This window comes from Myxocyprinus asiaticus, chromosome 4 (genome assembly GCF_019703515.2).
Source record: "Myxocyprinus asiaticus isolate MX2 ecotype Aquarium Trade chromosome 4, UBuf_Myxa_2, whole genome shotgun sequence".
Classification (NCBI taxonomy): Eukaryota; Metazoa; Chordata; class Actinopteri; order Cypriniformes; family Catostomidae; genus Myxocyprinus; species Myxocyprinus asiaticus.
In genome coordinates, this window is record NC_059347.1 from 45,633,470 (window position 1) to 45,652,513 (window position 19,044).

Below are 19,044 nucleotides of genomic sequence, written 5' to 3' on the forward strand. Positions count from 1 at the left end.
GATTTTGAGAAGTTTGCATACTCGTCGATTGAGCTACAATGATAAAAGCAACTTGTTTATAGACATTCACAAGTATAAGCACATTGTGATAGTGTTTTTAGTGACAGGGAAAACATTTTACAAGAACGTCGACAATTGTCATCAACTTTAAAACAAGAAATATAGCAGACATGAACACACTTTATAGACATCATGTTTACATGATAAACTTACCTCATTCACAAACTCTTTTCCCTGGTCTGTACGGACTCTTTTAGGTGCTTCAAATTGATGCACAAATTAAATCAAACAGTCTGTGACTTCTTTGGCACTTTTCGACTTTAAGGCATATGCCTGTGGCCACTTTGTCAGGATATTGATAATGACACAAATGTATTGATTTTCATTATCTGTCAGTGAAAGTTTGCCAATGAGGTCCATTCCTAACAGCTCAAATGGCTGTTTAACCTAGAGTAAATAAATAAATAAAAAACAACAACAACCAAATGAACCACTTTTTTCATTATAAATGTTTTTTTTTTTTTATTATTTATTAAAAAAATTTTTTTTCAAATATCAAAAATGTGAGAAATTAATTACAATGAATACATCAGTAATAGAAAAATAATACATACCACAATGGGTGTGTATTCAGTCCCCTGTTTTACAGAGGATCTGCTGGCCTGGCATTGCACGCACTGTGCCACCTTGTCAAAACAGGACATCTCAAGTGTTAGGTTTTGCTTAATTTGAGATTATTTGCTAGAAATCAATCAACTTGAAAGATTATGTTTAACAAACACACAGAATTATCCAAATACGGTGGAAGGTGAAAAAAAAAATAATAATAATAAATAACGGTGAAAAAATAAATGAAACAATAGTGTCTCAGTTCCTTCCTGAGCCTAAGTCTTAATTTTTTTTCTCAACATTTCTACAAAATGTGTACCTTACTATCTATAACAATATGTTACTTATTCTCTTATGTACGGTCTTGCTGTATATACACAAGTTTTATTAATGTAGTTTAGTATGTTTATTGAAATTTTGTGTGTAAACCATAATGATACAGATTAATTCATATAAATGTGTCGTCAACTGACGTCATGCGAGGGAATTTCGTCACAACATCTGTTGTGAAACAGTTAGCTGAGTTCCACTAAAGGAAACACAGCGCATATCTATCTTTAACCAGAGAATGCGTGTCTAAGGCGTCTGCAGATCACTCACCCGCTTAACGGATACCAGGGTGAGTAAGAGAGCTGTTTTCAAGGCAAGTCAAAGCTTTAACTTTTTCTCATTATGTATTATACACTTCCACATTTTCTTGACTTTTTTAATGCACTAGTCCTTACTCAAAAGGAGCCTCTTCTGATTTATAATCAGGCAGGCAGTTATTATTGCTGGGTTTCCAACTAACTATTTTTATACAAATTTTACATTTGGTCTGATGATAATGTACAATTGCTCCAATACCGCAAATACAACTCTTACCAAACAATATTTTAAGGAGATCATTCAACTGCTCCATCACATGGTGGACTTCCTTAAAGGAATGGTTCACCCAGAAATGAAAATTATCTTATGGTTTTCTCCCCTTCATGCCATCCAAGATGTATATGACTTTCTTTCTTCAGCAGAACACTTTTGAAGATTTGTAGGAAGATGCCCCAGATTTTTTAAGCCATAAAATGCAAATTAACAGATACCAACATTTTGAAGTTCCAAAAGTTAATTTTAGACTGCATAAAAGTTATCTACATGGCTGCAGTCGCTCAGTTGATATCTTCTGAAGCAAAATGCTATATAAGTGTAAGAAACAAATGTATAATTAAGACGTTTTAACTATAAAAGAAGTCACTTCCGGTCCAAACGTGAATGATTCTTGGCATCGTGCCAGATTCCACGCATCTATTGCAGAACGTAGTTTCCTCCAGTGAAATAGTCCATCTCCTCTTCTCCTCATACATCAAAATCCGGTGACATCTTTATAACTGTTTTGGACTGTTTTTGCTTGAAAACGGTGCTTAATCTGTGTATATTACCCTTTTATCAATTGAGCAACGCGTATCACTACATCAAAGGGATGTGTGTCAGTCAGTGAAAGGTGTTTTGATTTGTATAAAAGGGAAATATATACCAATATAGACCAAGCGCCGTTTACAATCGAAAAGAGTTGTAAATATAAATGTCACTGGATTTTGATGTATGAGGAAAAGAGGTGATGGACTTTTCTGCTGGAATAAGCTGTTATCTTTCTTTGTCCTATTTGCAAAGCTTAAGCATACCTTCATTTATTGTGTAATCTCGACCCTCATTTCTTTTATTTATTTGACTAGTGAGCATGTTTTGGAACGTGCTTATTACTGTTAAATGTGGCTTTATTGTACAACAAATACATTTGGTTACATTATGATAAACTGTGGGCAGTTATTTTGATGTAAGTTTTATTGTTCATATGACACATTAAATTGACAAAAAGGGAAAGACTAATGCAGTATGTGAGTACTGAATTTACAGCAAAAGTAGGTTTATACAAATGTATTATATTACAGCACCAAAAAAAAAAAAAAAAAAAAAAAAAAAAAAAAACAAACGGACCTGTGGTTATTTTAGTGAATTGAAATTTCACAGCAAATGCTCTAATTTACTGTCAAATGTAAAACAGTACATATAATTTCACAGTTGCTAATGTGTAATCTCAGTCACATATAGTAAACATACATTATTTCTACTGTAAATTTACAGTGACAGCTGTAACAACATAATTTTATAGTATATATATACAGCAGTATGCTGTGTTTTTTCAGTACAATTGTAGTTAATGATTTACATTACTCTTGTTTATTTACAACTAAATTTGCCAGTAAATTACTGTATATTTTACAGTAAAAATACTTTAAAATATTTTTTACAGTGTATCAAAATCCACAGTAATTGTTGTGCAGTAATGTCTTGCCCCACCCTGTCTGTATTTGACTGTGAAATTTCTGTCTCACCATGGTAACACACCTCAATCTGACTTCCTCTTTCCTTCCTTTGGCTCACCCTCCAGTTTGTCTTCAAAGCGAATGTGGACATAAGTAATCCAGGAATAATGCCACGCCATCAGAATTTAATATTCTTCATTCTTGTGTTCTTTGGCATGCTATTCAGTGGGTATGTAATTATTTTCTTTGAAACAAGTAGCTGATTTGCTCTTTGTTGTTTGGATGTTACAATAATATGCAGGTTTAATTAACTCTTATCTAAGTGTCCCAAGAGGAGCTATTTCTCTGTAGCTGGTAACTTTACCACAGCTTGACAAAGGCCATGAAATATAACCATTTTTAACAGATTGTAATTTTCAAATATGGGAAATATATTTTATTTTGTTTTACTGTATGGTGTGAAAAGTGGTTAAAATCCACAATCCTTCAGATACAATTGAGAAAACCAGAAAAAGTGTCCATGTTATTTTTTTCTCAAGTTGTTTTCTTCATATCTTTGTGTTCGAATTTAGACATGATTACACAGACAAACCAGTCTGGTTCCTATCGCTAAAGCCCGCTATACACTGTAGGATTTTTTCAGTCCTTTAAGATTGTTGCTTTTCAGACTGTACGATATGAACGCATTGATATCACCATGGCACACTGTGCAACATTATGTCAGACTGTATGATACACAAGACTGTGGGCACAATCGTCTCGATCAGTGATCGCCCCCTAGGGAGTTGGTGCACTATGCAGACTGCTTAATATGCGTCAAGGGAGTGGCGGTACTGATAAGACAGCCTGATCACAAATACAAAAAATTACAGATAGTGAGAATGAAAGCGATTGGGTGAGGTAGCCTACAGTAATTATTAGCTACCAGAAGCAAAGATTCATTGTGGAAATAAAAAGACTTGTAGGCCGAAAAATTACAAACTTCTGTATAGGCTGATAATATATTGTGCTTGCAAATTTCCTATGGATATTGCAGAAACATGACATAGATTAAAGTGAGGTTAAGTTAGTTTTGTTTTTGATATTCCAGACACATTCGGCGATAAACGGCGATAACTCTTAAACGGCTTAGAAAATATTTTCCAAAATAGTAATACTGTAAAACATGGAAATCTTGGTGTGTGAACTGCATGTCCAATATAAACATTCTTTTTGTAATAGCTTTTTTGTTGAATGAGATACAGACATGAAACCAACGTCATTCAATAGAGTAGGACAGTGCGTAACTTCCAAACCATTCGTTTTACCCCTAGTGGTTGAATAGGGAACTGCATGTCCAAAATTTACTTTCTTTTTGTAATAGCTTTTTTGTTGAAAAACATGGAGGCACAAAACCAACATCATTCAGTAGAGGAGGACAGTGCGCAACTTTCAGTTCCCTATCCAACCACTAGGGGTAAAACGAATGGTTTGAAAGTTACGCACTGTCCTATACTTGTATTAAAATATTTCAAGTTTGTTATGCTTTGCGCTAGTCAGTTGCGGACCCTGGTAGAGTATACGAGAGTGGCACGAGACTGTGTGCCCCCACATATATGGTGCAGACACGGAGCAGGTTTCTTTCCAAGTGAATTGGGGTGCGTCATTTGGCCGTCATAATAGCAGTCAAACTATACAGCTGCTCTGCCAGAACTTCGGAGGCTAAAGATCATCGCAAAGGCTATTAATCGGCCATCGGTGTCACTACGTTTCCATCCAAGGATGTTTTGCGAAAAAAGTTTTAGCGCATCAAAATAAAAGCTGATGGAAATGCAAATTATCGCTAAAATTTAACAAGTGTCTAATATTTTTCCGTTTAACTCTAGCACATAAACTCCTAGTTTCCATCCACTTTTCGCGCTATTTTGTGATCGACAAAGTGAAAATGCGTAAAATAAATAAATAAATAAATAAATAAATAAAACGTTTGCGAAATTTGCCACCTTCTGCCCCTTTCCATTAAAATGAACTTTTATCGATAAAAAATGGTGTGCGTGATGATGTTATGCCTAAACATTTGGCATCAAATATTTTATTTAAGTACATGGACATTCAAAAGAATGTTGGAAATTTTTATTTATTTATATATATATTTATGTTATGCTAATAGAGTGTATTTTTCACTGTATTAAAGTTTGCATTCATAGTAACACTGTTTTGAACCCTATTATTCCACCCCACTACCCCCAATTTAAACATCTTTGTGCACAGAAATTATATGTTTTTGTTTTGTTTTTGTTTTTTGTATTGTGGGCTAATTCCGTGACTGCCGTCTATTATTTTGAATGGTGTGTAAAAGCAACTGTAAACGGATGTCTAACGCGATTAAATTAATCACAAACAGTGGCCATTCATTTGTTCCCCTTGCACTTGTTGATGTGAATTATGAGATATTTGTGTTGGCACTCTTGGAAGTGTCATGTTTGCAGATCGGATTTATATGCCTTTAAGATCAATCTTTAATCACTTACAATACTGTTGTCATGACTGACACAGGCTAACGATTGGGGTTTCCCAAAGCAATATTTTGACCACATTTTTGCGTTAATGCCAATTTTCGCGACAAAAAGTGATTCCAAACCAGTTTTTCACGACATTTGAAGTATCGACATAGAGTTTATGCGCTAGAGTTAAACGGAAAAATATTATGTCGACACTTGGTTAATTCTAGCGATAATTTTCGTCCATCAGCTTTATTTTGATGCGCTAAAACTTTTTTCGCAAAAAATCCTTGGATGGAAACGTAGTTATTTCAAATGTCGCGAAAAAGTGGTTCATGACGACAAGGTAGGCTATAGCCTACATCCTTAAAAGCCAATTTATTGCTGCTGTCATGACACTTCTAGGAGTGCCAACAAAATATATATTGTATCATGCACATCGACATGTGCACAGAGAACAAATGAATGGCCACTGTTTGTGATTAAATTAATCGCGGTAGCCATCCGTTTATTTATTAACGTTGCTTTTCCACACCATTCAAAATAATAGACGGCAGTCACGGAATTAGCCCACAATACAAAAAACAAATAAACAAACAACAACAAAAATTCTGTACACAAAGATGTTTTAAATAAAAAATGAATACACAATACTAGGAGAAAAGCATCATTGTGCTTTTTTGGAACACTAACATATGCAATGCCGGCAAAATTCCCTGTATTAAATTAAATAAATTACCAGATGAATAAAGCATTAAATAAAATAACCAAACGCCTTTTCTTTACACAAACTTAAATTAGCCTTACCCTGTTCTGTAGACGAAGTATGACATTCTCAGAATGTTCTACACTTTTTCAAGACTATAAACTATCAGAACTATTTGTCCAGTGCCGAGATCACTTTCAGAAACCGAGCTTTTGAACATTTTAAAACTTCTACATATTTTAAATCTAACCATCTTTACCTCGGATCGCATTTGCTGAACTTCTTCACGAAATGTAAATTGCATTATGACGCTAAAAATTGCTGGACAAATATGCGGGACATAATGAAGATGTGATGACGATGGTTTAGTTTAGATTGTTCAAAATAGACTATTGAATATCAGGAATGTATGGTATGGAAAAACTGATATTACACCGCATCAATTATTCTTTAATAGCTGTGCACACAGCAAATACACATAAATGGATGGTCCTTATACTAAGACCGAAAGTTCCCCCACTACTTGGAGCAGATTGCCAGCTTGAACAGGGACATGACGATTCGCTTTCGGGTCGGAACCAATGGCAACCTGCGATAGGTGCAACATCAGGACCAATATTACAGTCCTATCAGAAGGGCAACTGTTCCCTTTTGATTGCAATTCCCTCTTCTGATTACATTTATTTGTGAAATTAATATGACAGTAAGCTGGCTAATTTCAATGAATTGTCTCAATGCTCTCCCCATTTTACCAAAGCTTCGGAGAGAAAAAAATTAGGGACGCCTCGTTTCCATCCACTTTTCGCACTATTTTGTTATCAACAAAGTGAAAATGCATAACAGTTTTTGGCGAAATTTGCCGTTTTCTGCCTGTTTCCATTCAAATGGCCTTTTATCGATAAAATTGGTGTGCGTGATGACGATATGCCTAAAAAAACCCCCCACTTTATTGCATAAGTTTTGGTTTATCGCAACAGAAATCTGCCGTTTCCATTTAGAAATGTGTGTTTATCGCTAATTCGCCTCCCAGATGTCCCTATTTTTTTTCCTCCGAAGTTTTGGTAAAATGGGGAGAGTATTGAGACTATTCATTGAAATTAGCCAGCTTACTGTCATTTTAATTTCACAAATAAAAGCAATCAGAAGAGGAGGAACTGCAATCAAAAGGGAGCAGTTGCCCTTCTGATAGGACTGTAATGTTGGTCCTGATGTTGCGCCAATTGCAGGTTGCCACCGGTTCTGACCCGAAAGCGAATCGTCATGTCCCTGTTCAAGCTGGCAATCTGTACCAAGTAGTGGGGGAACTTTCGGTCTTAGTATAAGGACCATCCATCGATGTGTATATGCCGTGTGCACAGCTATTAAAGAACAAATTATGCAGTGTAATATCAGGGTATACATATGATACATTCCTCATATTCAATAGGCTATTTTAAAATCATCTAATCTAAAGCATCGCCATCACAACTGCATTATGTCCCGCAACTTTTAACGACCAACTGAACTTGATTATCATCTAAAATGTATTTTAGCGCCATAATGCAATTTACATTTTCTGAAGAATCTCAGCAAATGCGATCCGAGGTAAAGAGGGTTAGATTGAAAATATTTAAACGTTTTAAAATGTTCAAAAGCTGGTTTTCTGAAAGTGAACTCATTGGACAAATAGTTCTGATAGTTTATAGTCTTTAAAAATAAGTGCAGAACATTTTGAGAATGTCATTCAGCCGACTTTTTTCATCTACAGAACAGGGTATGGCTAATTTAAGTTTGTGTAAAGAAAAGGCATATATAGGTCTAAAAATATATATTTTTTCGTTTGGTAATTTATTTAATTTAATACAAGGAATTTTGCCGGCATTTTCTCAAAAGTAAACTAAACAATAATTTAATAGAAATGGGCTGTAAGTGTTCCAAAAAAAATAAAAATAAAATAAAAATAAAATAAAATAAAATAATAATAATAATAAAAGCACACTGATGATTTTCTCCTAGTATTGTGCATTTATTTTTTAATTTAAAACATCTTTGTGCATAGAAATGATAGGTTTTATGTTTTGTGGGCTAATTCTTGTTTTGAATGGTGTGGAAAAGCAACTTTAATAAATAAACGGATGGCTACCGCGATTAAATTAATCACAAACAGTGGCCATTCATTTGTTCTCATTGCACTTGTTGATGTGAATGGTATGAGATATTTGTGTTGGCACTCCTGGAAGTGTCATGTTTGCAGCATCGGATCTGTGCTCTGCCGTTCAGATCAATCCATAATCACATACAATAAATTGGCTTTCAGTGATATATACCTTGTCGTCATGATTAACACAGGCTAACGATTGGGGCAAATTCTGTCATGTGACACTACATTTTTGCGTTAATGCCAATTTTCTCGACAAAAAGTGTTTCCAAACCAGTTTTTCGCGACATTTGATGTATCGACATAGTTTATGCGCTACAGTTAAACAGAAAAATATTATGTCGACACTTGTGAAATTTTAGCGATAATCAGCTTTATTTTATCCATCAGCTTTATTTTGATGCACTAAAACTTTTTTCGCAAAAATTCCTTGGATGGAAACGTGAGGCGAAAAGTACACAATTAGCGATAAATATACATTTAAACCAAAACTTATGCGACAAAGTGTTTTCTTCCTTTTCTTTCTTTCTTTCTTTTTTTTCTTTTTTTATTTTTTTACGCATTTTCACTTTGTCCATAACAGAATAGCGCGTATAGTGGATGGAAACTACTGAACGTTATAAGATAACCGATTTTGACCTACGACCACAGAAATCCTTTAGGATTCCCAAAATTTGTCTCAGATGGCAGAATCGTGTCCAAAATCGTATAGTGTGCACTGGGCTTTAACACACCTTCCCACACATGCTACTATGAAAATATGAAGACCAATTTGACCAATCTGAAAACAAATTGAATGCCTTTAGCCAACATGGATCAAAAAGCAGGTCAGGATGTAGAACAGAGAATTCAATTTGGTTGCTCTACCTTCTTAGTGGTTACCTCGTTCATAGACGAATCTATCTGTGGGCATTTTTTTGCACCACACAAAAATATTAAATATGTATGATAATTCAATAAATATAAAATCATGATATATTTTATGTATTATCGTCACTAATAATAGTTTTATTTAGAGTGTTTTTCCTCCCCTCTCTCTCTCTCTCTCTCTCTCTCTCTCTCTCTGTAGAACAATATGGCTAAAGGAACAAAGTGAGGAAATTAAGCATGGTACTGTAGATATGCAAGCATGAAACAAACATTACTAATTTTCTCATATCCTGGAGAAACAATCGTTGTTATTCCCATTATAAGTAGATCTAACATAACCAGTGGCGCCTCCAGGATTTTTTTAATGGGGTGGCCAGAGGGGAACAGTAAAAATGTTTGGATGGCACACCAAAAAGTTTGTCTGTGTTTGTGGGTAACCAGATAGCAAGGTGACATGGATTCAACATCTATTTTTAGTTGTTATGGTCGGGATCAGTCGTCGATCAATTTTCAATGTTGAATCAACATTCACTATTTGTGAATGCATCTGACAGGGGGCTGGGGGCAGCGCTCTCACAGGAGGTGGAGTGGGAGGAGCGACCAGTGCTGTACATTAGTCGTAAACTCTTGCTGAGAGAGACTAAGTACAGCACCATTGAAAAGGAGTGTTTGGCGATCAAGTGGGCTGTCCTCACCCTCCGCTACTACCTGCTGGGGCAGGCCTTCACCCTCTGCTCAGATCGCACCCCACTCCAATGGCTCCACCGCATGAAAGATACCAACGCGCGGATCACCTGTTGGTACCTGGCACTTCAGCCATTCAAATTTGAGGTGATCCACAGACTGGGGGTGCAGATGGCTGTGGCTGACTTTCTCTCCAGAAATGGGGTGGGGGGTGTTGGCAGGCTGGATGTTGCTCAGCCTGAGTCGGGCAGTGGGGATATGTGGTGATGGGGGCATGGTCATGTGTCTGTTTTTGGGAGAGAGGGAGTGGTGTGGCTCGAAGCTAATGATTTCAAGAAGTTTATGCTGACTGAGAGTTGTTACACTGAACTGTCTGAAATAAGAAACACACTGTGGAGAACGCACACAGAGAGTGTGGAAGGCAGAAAAATAAAAGCCTACCTGAAGCATGCCACTGCTCCCCGTCTCCTCCTTTCCCATACCCGAACCTGAAGGAGTGTTACAGTTTGATTTGACAATTCCTCGTTTACACAGACAATGTGGTAGTGGTCTGCTAAATAGGACCTAAACCGTGCAAATGCAAGTCCACAAATGCCAACATACACTACCGGTCAAAAGTTTTGAAACACTCATTCTTTATTGTAATTATTTTCTTCACATTTTAGAATAATAGTAAAGTCATCAAAACTATGGAATAAAATAATGGAACTATAGGAATTATGTTGTGACTAAACAAAATCCAAAATAAATCAAAACTGTGTTATATTTTAGCATCTTCAAAGTAGTCACCCTTTGCCTAGAATTTGCAGATATGTACTCTTGACATTTTCTCAACCAACTTCTTGAGGTATCACCCTGGGATGCTTTTTAAACAGTATTGAAGGAGTTCCCATCTATGTTGGGCACTTATTGGCTGCTTTTCTTTATTATTTGGTCCAAGTCATCAATTTCAAAAACTTTTTTTTTTTTAAATAAATTTTAGTTATTTAATAAAATAAAATTAATATGGTGGCACAATTATATTTTTGTCTACAAAACTAATTTCAAACAATTAAGCATATGCCTTAAGATCAAAAGATTTTTAAGATCATGAGAAACATTTCAGTTAAGTGTTACAAAACTTTTGACCGGTAGTGTAATTCTCAAGCCTATTCAAGAAAATGTCATGATCTATGGTGTCGAAGGCAGCACTAAGATCTAAAAGCACTAGAAGAGAAATGCAGCTGCGATCAGATGATAAGAGCAAGTCCTTTATAACTCTAAGTGCAGTTTAAAATTATGAGATACTGTTTTCTAAAATACTGTGACAGATGATTGCATAATTCCAAATTAATTTCTGATTATTTCAATTTTATCAGTAAGGAAATTCATGAAGTCATTACTATTGTGCTGTGACGGAATATCTGGTACAGTCAAGGCTTTATTCCTAACCAATTTAACCACAGTACTGAATAAACACCTAGGAATGTTGTGGTTATTTTTGAGTTTGCTAAAATATGCTGACCTGGCAGCTTTTAGTGCCTGTCTGTAGCTACAGACACTATCCTCCATGCACCGTGAAATAACTCTAATTTTGTATTCTTCCACTTGCGCTCTATTTTCCGAGCTGCTCTCTTGAGAGCATGAGTGTGATCATTGTACCATGGTGTGGGGCTTTTTTCTTTAATCGAAAGGGGGTGACACTATCAAGAGTGCTAGAAAAGACTGTATTTAGATTTTCTGATATTCAAGTTCTTCTAGACTTTGACTTACTGAGTATATGAGATAAATCTGGAAGATTAGTGAAGCTATCTTTAGTGGTTGAAAGAATAGTTCAACCTGAATGATAGGGTGGTGTAGATTGAGTAACATTAGCTGATCGCAGCATACAAGAGACGAGGTAATGATCTGAGATGTCATCGCTCTGCGGCAGAATTTCTATAATATCAATATCAACTCCATATGACAGAATTAAATCTAGCATATGATTATGGCGATGAGTTGGTCCTGTCACATTTTATCTGTCTCCAAGAGAGTTTAGAATATCAATAAATGCCAATCCCAATGTGTCATTTTCATTATCAATGTGAATGTTGAAGTCACCAACATATTATTATTATTTTTTTTTTGTTATTTAAGTTTTACCTTAATACATTTTTTTTTTTCTAAATGATTTAGGGAGGTGTTTGTGTTTGGTAGTTCGTGGAACAGACACAGTCTTTGTGATATCTAGGTGATACAGTCTCTATGTGTTGTTGTTTTTTACTTGTGTGACGTCTCAAGGCATATAGCAGACATTTGGATTAGCCAGTTTGTCTGCTTCCTGATCTGGGCCCCAGTTAGTCAAATACTATCACTATTAAGACTATGAGCCAAATTACTAGAGGAGAGCAGCATCTTCCCTGGAGGGAAGGAGTCAGTCTCTCTTTAACAGGTCAGGTCTACCCCAAAAACTATTCCAATTGTCTATAAATCCTATGCTATTCTCCAGACACCACTCAGACATCCAGCCATTCAGTGACACTAATCTACTATAAACCTCGTCACCACGATGAGCAGGGATGTGGCCAGAGCATATTATAGTGTCTGATAATTTTTGCAAGCTCACACACCTCTTTAATATTATCTTTAGTTATCTCTGACTGGTGAAGATGGATATCGTTAGTGCCAACATGAATAACAATTTTTGAAAATCTACATTTAGCATTAGCCAGCACTTGTAAATTTGATCTGATGTCAGATGCTCTGGGACCGGAAATGCATTTAACAATAGTGGCTGGAGTCTCTATTTCCACGTTCTTAAAATAGAATCTCCTAAAACCAAGGCTCTTTCAACATGATTCTCAGTGGGTGCTTAACTGAGTGGGGAGAATTGATTGGAAACCCTAACAGGAATGGGAGAGTGGTGTCACTTTGCTGAGTGAGTATGCTGCGAGACATCACCCAAACGTCCTGCTGCGGGGGCTCTACAACCGGAACCAAAGTGTGTGTGTTGCTCGCTGTACTGCCCACATCCGAAACAGTATCTACCGGCTTCTCTTTCTCACTGACCTCCACTAGTGTTCGGATGTGTGTCTCTAACTCATTAACCTTCTCCATCAGCCTGACTAATTCCTTACATTTATCTCATGTAAACCCCTCACTGCCGATGGAAGCTATAGTAAACATGTGGCATGCAATGCAGGAAGCAATAATGAGCGGATGCTACAACTTACCGCAATTGTTTATTGTTGTTGTTGTTGTTGTTATGGTTGTTCTTGAGCGGCGTGGGTTTGAGATCTATGCTGTTGTTGTGTTAGTTCCTGATCAGTAGATGTTTGAGATTGATGCAATAATCTGTGTATAAAACAGGAGAAAACTAATGCACGCAGTCGAAATGTGAGACGTAAACAAGAAGAAAAGAAAAGAAAACGAGTGTGCACGGTAATATACAGGCAGTTGAAATGGTAGAAAAGCCAAGTATGCTGTAAAATAAATAATGAGCGTAGAGGAATAAGCAATGCTAAGCAGGCTAGCAAGCTACAATCAAACAGACTCGTGCAGCATGCCAGCAGTTTGAGACACTTGGCATGCTTAAAATTTCACCACATTTTTCACACACACCAGAATCGTTGGCCATCAGGGCTGGGCAAAACTCATGCATGGGTGTGTAGGGGGGACTCTGTAGTGCCCCTTTTAAAATGGGCATGTAAGACGGCTTCTGAAGCACCCCCCATTTTCACCTACAGTCACCAAAATTGGTACATTTATAGTTCTCATCAAGCCGGACAACTTTCATTATTATAGTTATTAGCTCTGCTCAACAGGAAGTCGGCCATTTGGGATTTTTGGAATACTGCAGTCTAGAATGTCAGAGCTTTACTATGGAAATAAGGATATGGATAAGGAGATATCCTTATTTCCATAGTAAAGCTCTGACATTCTACACAAATCTTAGATCAGCTACCCTTATGACAATGAAAAGACAAACAAAAACACAACTTAAGTTGTCAGCGCACCAACATGTAAATCACCTTGTAAAAGATGAAGCGAGAAGCAGTTTTTCCTTCTTAAGGTGAGACTTTATTTTCCCCTCTTCGCGACACCAGCTTACAGTTTACCTTTACGCACTAAACTAAACACTAACACACACTGCTTTCACTACTAAAAAATCCTTGCTCTGGCTCGGCTCTGTTGTATCCAGTCTCTCTCTCCACTAAGTGCTGTGTCTCTCTATTTATGCCGCTCTACCCGTGCTCACTGAAATTAGAGACAGGTGTTAGACATAATTTAGCTCAGGTGTAAGCGCCCTTACCGCTTTCTCTCTCTCCGGAGAGATGCTTGATCACGCCCTCACTGCCACATATCCCCACCGCCCGACTCAGGCCGGGGCGGCATCCGGCCTGCCTACCACTCCCCCCCCATTCCTGGAAAGGAAGTCGGCGACAGCCATCTGCGCCCCCGGTCTGTGGACCACCTTGAACTTAAACGGCTGAAGAGCCAGATACCAACGGGTGATCCGGGCGTTAGTATCCTTCATGCGGTGGGGCCACTGGAGTGGGGCGTGATCCGAGCAGAGGGTGAAGGCCCGCCCCAGCAGGTAGTATCGGAGTGTGAGGACCGCCCACTTGATGGCGAGACACTCCTTTTCCACCGGGTGCTCCTCCCCCTCCACCACCTGCGAGAGTACGGCCCCCAGCCCCCTGTCTGAAGCATCTGTCTGTAAAACAAAAGGGAGAGAGAAGTCAGGTGAATGTAAAAGCGGCCCCCCGCAAAGTGCAGCTTTAACTTGCATAAACGCCTGTTGGCACTGCTCCGTCCACTGGACCGGATCTAGAGCTCCCTTTTTAGTGAGATCAGTCAGTGGGCTGGTGACGTCCGAATAATTAGGTACAAACCTTCTATAATAGCCAGCCAGCCCCAGGAACTGTCTCACCCCCTTTTTGGTCTTGGGTCTCGGGCAGGTCGCAATCGCTGCTGTCTTGTCAATATGGGGACGCACCTGCCCGTGGCCCAAGTGGAACCCCAGATACCGTACCTCCACCCGTCCAATCGTGCACTTCTTCGGATTCGCTATGAGTCCCGCTCGGCGCAGCGATCTCAGAACCGCCCTCAGATGTTGCATATCAAATCAAATCAAATCAAATCACTTTATTGTCACACAGCCATATACACAAGTGCAATGGTGTGTGAAATTCTTGGGTGCAGTTCCAATCAACATAGCAGTCGTGACAGTGATGAGACATATACCAATTTACAATAACATCAAATTAACACAACACAATTTAAACATCTGTTATACACATAATTACACTCAACAATATACAAATAATAACATACACTGTACAGTATACAATACGCTGTTTTTGTTTTTTGTTTTTTTTGTTTTTTACTATATAGGTACACATTATTCAATAAAAATTAAAAATTAAAATATATATAAAAAAAGTATGTATACATATATATATATATATATATATATATATATATATATATATATATATATATATATATATATATAGAATGTACAGTATTGTACTGTATTGACATTCAGGCTGTCAGTTGATAGTCAGTTGTTAAGAGAGACATAATATAATAATAATATAATTTATGACAGTCCGGTGTGAGATAAAAGAGTAAGAGTAATAAAGTGCAGTGCTGATGTATATTGATCATGAGAGATCAAGAGTTCAGAAGTCTGATTGCTTGGGGGAAGAAGCTATCATGAAGTCGGCTGGTGCGGGTCCTGATGCTGCGATACCGCCTACCTGATGGTAGCAGTGAGAACAGCCCATGGCTCGGGTGGCTGGAGTCTCTGATGATCCTCCGAGCTTTTTTCACACACCGCCTTGTATATATTTCCTGGAGGGAGGGAAGCTCACCTTCGATGATGTGTTTGGCAGTTCGCACCACCCTTTGCAGTGCTTTGCGGTTGTGGGCGGTGCTATTGCTGTACCAGGCGGAGATGCAGCCAGTCAGGATGCTCTCTACAGTGCAGGTGTAGAACCGTGTGAGGATGTGGCGGTTCATTCCAAACTTCCTCAGCCATCTCAGGAAGAAGAGGCGCTGATGAGCCTTCTTCACAACGACTTCAGTGTGGACGGACCATGTGAGTTCCTCAGTGATGTGGACACCCAGGAACTTGAAGCTGCTGACTCTCTCCACTGGTGCTCCATTGATGGTGATGGGACTGTGTTCTCTGTCTTTTCTTCTGAAGTCCACCACAAGCTCCTTTGTCTTACTGATGTTGAGGGAGAGGTTGTGCTCCAGACACCAGTGTGTCAGAGTGTGCACCTCCTCTCTGTAGGCTGTTTCATCATTGTCAGTGATCAGACCTACCACTGTCGTGTCATCAGCAAACTTAATGATGGCATTGGAGCTATGTGTTGCCACACAGTCATGTGTGTACAAGGAATACAGTAGTGGGCTGAGAACACAGCCCTGTGGGGCTCCAGTGTTGAGGATCAGTGATGTGGAGATGTTGCTGCATATTCTAACCACCTGGCGTTTGCTTGACAGGAAGTCCAGGATCCAGCTACACAGCGAGCTGTTTAAGCCCAGAGCCCGGAGTTTCTCATCTAGCTTGGAGGGCACTATGGTGTTGAATGCTGAGCTGTAGTCTACAAACAGCATTCTCACATAAGTGTTCTTTTTTTCCAGGTGGGAGAGAGCAGTGTGTATTGTAGATGCAATGGCATCATCAGTGGAGCGGTTGTTGCGGTAAGCAAACTGCAGCGGGTCAAGATTGAGTGGCAAGACAGAGCAGATGTAATCTCTGATTAGTCTCTCAAAACATTTGCTGATGATGGGGGTCAGAGCAACAGGACGCCAGTCATTTAAACAAGTTATTTTTGATTGTTTTGGAACAGGCACAATGGTGGATGTTTTAAAGCATGTGGGGACCACAGACAAAGAGAGGGAAAGGTTGAAAATGTCCGTAAAAACACCAGCCAGCTGGTTCGCGCACGCTCTGATGACGTGGCCCGGAATGCCGTCTGGACCCGCGGCTTTGCGGATATTCACCCGTCGGAAGGATCGGGTTACATCCGCTACAGAGACGGAGAGTGAACTAACCTCTGTAGCTTCAGCCGCGAGAGCTCTCTCCGCGAGGGCGGTGTTATTTCCCTCGAAACGAGCATAAAATTTATTTAGCTCATCCGGTAGAGAGGCAGCGGTGTTCATGGCGGAGTTTTTATTCCCTTTAAAGTCCGTGATGATGTTAATTCCCTGCCACATGCTTCTAGAGTTGGTGGTGTTAAACTGTCCTTCAATCTTGCTCCTGTACTGGCGTTTTGCTGTTTTGATAGTTTTTCGGAGGGCATAACTGGCTTGTTTATGCTCTTCCGCGTTCCCGGAATTAAAAGCAGAGGTCCGCACATTAAGTGCCGCGCGAACATCGCTATTGATCCACGGCTTCTGATTCGGATAGATTCGCACAGTTCTGGTCGGAATCACTTCCTCTACGCACGTTCTGATGAAACACATTACGCTATCAGCGTTAAGCTCGATGTCGTCATCAGAGGCGGACCGGAACATCTCCCAGTCCGTGTGATCAAAACAGTCCTGTAGCGTAGAGTCTGATTGGTCCGACCAGCACTGGATCGTTCTGAGGGTGGGTGCTTCCTGTTTCAATTTCTGCCTGTAAGCGGGCAGAAGCAGAATGGAAGAGTGGTCCGATTTGCCAAATGGTGGGCGGGGGAGGGATTTGTAGCCATCCCGGAACGGAGAGTAGCAATGATCCAAAACCCGGTCCCCTCGTGTGTTGAAACTAATGTGCTGGTGATATTTTGGTGCGACTGATTTTAAACTGGCTTTGTTAAAGTCCCCGGTCACAATGAACGCGGCCTCAGGGTGCGCGGTTTCCTGCTCACTTATAATCCCGTACAGTTCCTTGAGTGCCCGGTCTGTGTCGGCTTGTGGCGGGATGTACACAGCTGTGATAATGACCGCTGTGAATTCCCTCGGTAGCCAGAATGGTCGACACAGAAGCATAAGAAATTCCAGATCAGGAGAACAGAAAGACTTGATGGAATGTACGTTCCTCTGATCACACCAGGATTTGTTGATCATAAAACATACACCACCTCCTCTAGTTTTACCTGAGAGGTCTTTCGCTCTGTCCGCTCGGTGCATGGAGAACCCCGTGGGTTCAATGGCTGAGTCTGGAATCTCCGCAGACATCCAAGTTTCTGTTAGGCAGATAATGCAGCAGTCCCTCGTCTCTCATTGGAAAGAGATCCGCGCTTTCAGCTCGCAAAGCTTGTTATCCAGAGACTGAAAATTTGCCAGTAGAATAGTGGGTAGTGGGGGTCGATTTGCGCGGCGTCTTACTCTGATGAGAACGCCGGCTCTGTTTCCCCTTTTCCTCTTGCGTTTCCGCGGCCGTGCTGCCCAGACAAAGGGCTCCGCTGGCGTGTTTGTAAACAGCGGGTCGGCATTGAGGAATGTGAAGTCCGGTTTTCGGTGTGAGATTGCTGAACCAATGTCCAAAAGTGTTTGTCTGTTGTAGACAATGAGGCAGACAACATCCAAGACAAAAAACATAAGAATTGTAAACAAAACAAACAAAACATTGCTATGTTGTGTCGGAGCTCGCAACGCAGCAGCCATACTCGGCGCCATCTTGATTCCGCTGCCAATCATTGCTATAAATGATGATGTCATCTAAATAGGCAGCGGCGTAGGTTGAATGCGGTCTGAGGATTTGGTCCATGAGACGCTGAAATGTAGCCGGGGCCCCAAACAAACCGAACGGAAGTGTCACAAATTGGTGTAATCCAAACGGTGTGGAGAAGGCGGTTTTCTCACGGGAAATTGGTGTCAAGGGGATCTGCCAATAACCCTTCATCAAATCCAATGTCGAATAAAATCGAGAAGCGCCCAACCGATTGAGCAACTCATCAACGCGAGGCATTGGATATGCATCAAATTTAGACACCGCGTTGACTTTCCTATAATCCACACAGAACCGTACAGACCCGTCGCTCTTAGGCACTAGAACAACTGGGCTGGACCAATCACTGTGGGATTCTTCTATTACCCCCATATCAAGCATCGCATCCAATTCTTCCCGAACAATTTTCTTTTTGTGTTCAGGTAATCGATAGGGGCGGCTACGTACCACGACCCCCGGCTCGGTCTCGATGTGGTGATGGATGAGGTTTGTACGTCCCGGTAGAGGGGAGAACACATCCGCAAACTCCTGTTGCAACCTAGCAACCTCCGCGAGTTGGCTCGGTGAGAGGTGGTCTCCGCAAATGACTGGGGTGAACTGTTTATGTTTTGAACTCACCTCCGGTC

At 39.7% G+C, this 19,044-nt stretch overlaps 1 protein-coding gene across 1 annotated transcript in view; it reads left to right on the forward strand.

Moving 5' to 3' along the window:
- The first annotated feature begins 1,207 nt into the window (after nt 1–1,207).
- The window catches only part of LOC127432028 (globoside alpha-1,3-N-acetylgalactosaminyltransferase 1-like), a 42,321-nt gene continuing 24,484 nt past the window's right edge, over nt 1,208–19,044 (forward strand). The window contains exons 1-3 of the mRNA XM_051682790.1: nt 1,208–1,252; nt 3,035–3,138; nt 9,302–9,342. Of these exons, the coding sequence (XP_051538750.1) occupies nt 3,077–3,138; nt 9,302–9,342 (103 nt within the window). The 5' untranslated portion in view covers nt 1,208–1,252; nt 3,035–3,076. The remainder of the gene's footprint in view (nt 1,253–3,034; nt 3,139–9,301; nt 9,343–19,044) is intronic.